We start from the raw sequence: 2,472 nt of genomic DNA on the forward strand, positions 1-2,472 counted from the left end.
ACAGCTACACATTAAACTTCTATATTGCGTTAGCTAAACGGAAAGAGCATGAGGTGGTGCACGTGCTGGGCTAATGAGCATGTGACCGTCACATGCTGGGCTAATGAGCAACCTATACAGCTACACATTAAACTTCTATATTGCGTTAGCTAAACGGAAAGAGCATGAGGTGGTGCATGTGCTGGGCTAATGAGCATGTGACGGTCACATGCTGGGCTAATGAGCAACCTATGGCAAAACTACTCAAATTTCTACAAAGCCCAAACAACTGCTGGGTACACATTAACAAACTCAGTTAACCTTACCTTGACAAAAGGTGTTGTTAACCCGCTTATAACCTTGAAGGCATTCCATCATTTGGTTATATCCATGATAAGCTGTAAGGGAAGAAATAATTCCTTGTTACATGCTTAGTTTAAATTCTTATAATCCCAAACTACCACATGTGATAACCAAAGCCATTTAAGAAATCAGCAGAGTGACTTGTTCATTTATAAGATACCAATGTATATCTCCACAATTCCTTTCACATTATGCTTCTTTTTCAGTATGTTAAAATGTTGTCAGTAAACCTTTATTATGTTAACTGAAAGAATCGTAAGATTGTTTCATATTTTCTTCCAATGAGTAATTAAATACGTATTTCTACCACAAAGGATCTATTCCTCCCCAGTAATTTGCTTCATGGGTTTGCATTTTCTTATCCATTATAGGTAGGGTACAAGTCCTGGTCTGCCTGGGAGAGTCCTGGGTTATGTCTATCATTACGGCAAAGTTAATTAACAGCATTTTACTCTCAAAAGTGTCCCAGTTTAGACAATAAATTATATGTTTGCTTTAATTATAAGCTCAGGTATCCTAATTATGAGAAGATTTCTTATACTATGAACCTGAGAAGATTAGGCAGCAATGAGAGGAAGCTAGGAGATTAAAAGAGATTCTGTGATTAGTCATACAGTCCTTTACTCAGAAAACCCAAACAATATGAATGTGGTAGTCACCAACTTATCAACAAAACCCTATTCATGGAGATTTTGATACTATGAAGTAAGACCTGAGAGACCAGCTTGCATAGCAGATATAGCACAAGTTTTGGGACCAGGCAGACGTGAGTTCTAATCTTGGCTCTGCCTATCAATAGCAGGGAAACAAGCTTCCTGGGTTTCAAATTGAAATTCTAAACAATGGGGGTATATTTACATCTACCGAGCAGGGCAGGTTGTTGTGGAGTTTAGAAAGAATTCATGAAAAATGCCTACCACAGTGCCTGACAATGACATGCACTCACGAAATGTCAAATATCATTGTTACTTCCCGCAAGAAGAAATTCTTTTCTTAAGAGGATAACGTGTGATAGAAAATGGGTTGTAATCAAAATAAGATGGGTGGTCAGACCCCTATAAAGACTGGAACGAGGAGTAAAAAAGGGAAAATTGAAAGTAAAAAGGGAAATTTTCTTTTGAAAAGTAGTATTATTTTGCCCTTCACACATGCTACGTAGGGTGAATATTTGCTAGTGGTGTCCCTCTCCTCCTTCATGACCTTTCTTTGCTGTATGGCCTCTTGAGAGCCTTCTGAATGCCTAAAAATGAAGATCAAAGTGAGAAGCCTGGGACAGTGAGTTGAAAAAGGGGAGACACTGGCACGTGGGAGTCACCTCACTCAGATGCCTGGCCTCAGGTCTAGTTTCGCCCCATATAATGAAGACACTCTGGGGCAGACTGCCTACAGAGATCATGGGATCTCGGTCTGTGAATTCTTCAAAGGCAAAAGAGATAATAACCTGTTTTAGAAGTTACAACAGGCAGTTACTTCAAGGCAGAGAGCCAGACCAGATGATTTCTTAAAGTCCTCCTCAGCTTAAGATTCTACGTTAATTTTCTTCAAAGAATTTTTAAAGGATAAGTGATTTGTTCATGCTAAGCACATTTCTAATGGATAACAGACTATTTAATGAAATCATTTGCACATTTAAAATTAAGTTTTCACAGCAAAAACGATCAACAATGAAAGGTCTTTCTGTGTGTGGATAAACAAAAACTTCCAACATTAAAAAAAAAAAAAACCTGAAAACTTAAGTTTGAACTACTTTGAGTGAAAGAAAAAAAAAAAGGCATTGAAAGAAAACCATGGCATATAAAAGCCAAGGAAAGTCTGCTCTCTTCCAAAATGAGTATGTTTTAGAGAGTAGTACCAACGAAGGAAAGGAAAGTTTTTTAAATGACACGGGAAGAACAGGACCCTGAGTGTGTTTCTTGGGAGTGAGTCACTTAAGATGGCACAAATGGGGTAAATGTCAAGACGCGAACAGTTTACTTCATTCATAATCCACATCGCCCTTCCTGAAGTGAAATCAATCTCTTCGATTTTGTACACGAAATGAGCCAACACATGAATTTATTTTCATCAGTATTTAGTTAAAAGTGAGAGCAACTTTGTACTTTCACACTCAACTTAAATCATTATCAAAAT

General features: G+C 37.7%; 1 protein-coding gene across 1 annotated transcript in view; it reads right to left on the bottom strand.

The window, feature by feature from the left end:
- Window positions 1-2,472, bottom strand: part of LTBP1 (latent transforming growth factor beta binding protein 1) — a gene marked incomplete at its 5' end in the record, with an annotated part of 173,896 nt that overhangs the window by 168,798 nt on the left and 2,626 nt on the right. The window contains one exon of the mRNA XM_008581059.1: window positions 306-377. Coding sequence (XP_008579281.1) covers window positions 306-377 — 72 coding nt within the window. The remainder of the gene's footprint in view (window positions 1-305; window positions 378-2,472) is intronic.

The sequence above is a fragment of the Galeopterus variegatus genome, unplaced genomic scaffold (assembly GCF_000696425.1).
Source record: "Galeopterus variegatus unplaced genomic scaffold, G_variegatus-3.0.2 Scaffold2244, whole genome shotgun sequence".
NCBI classification, from domain to species: Eukaryota; Metazoa; Chordata; class Mammalia; order Dermoptera; family Cynocephalidae; genus Galeopterus; species Galeopterus variegatus.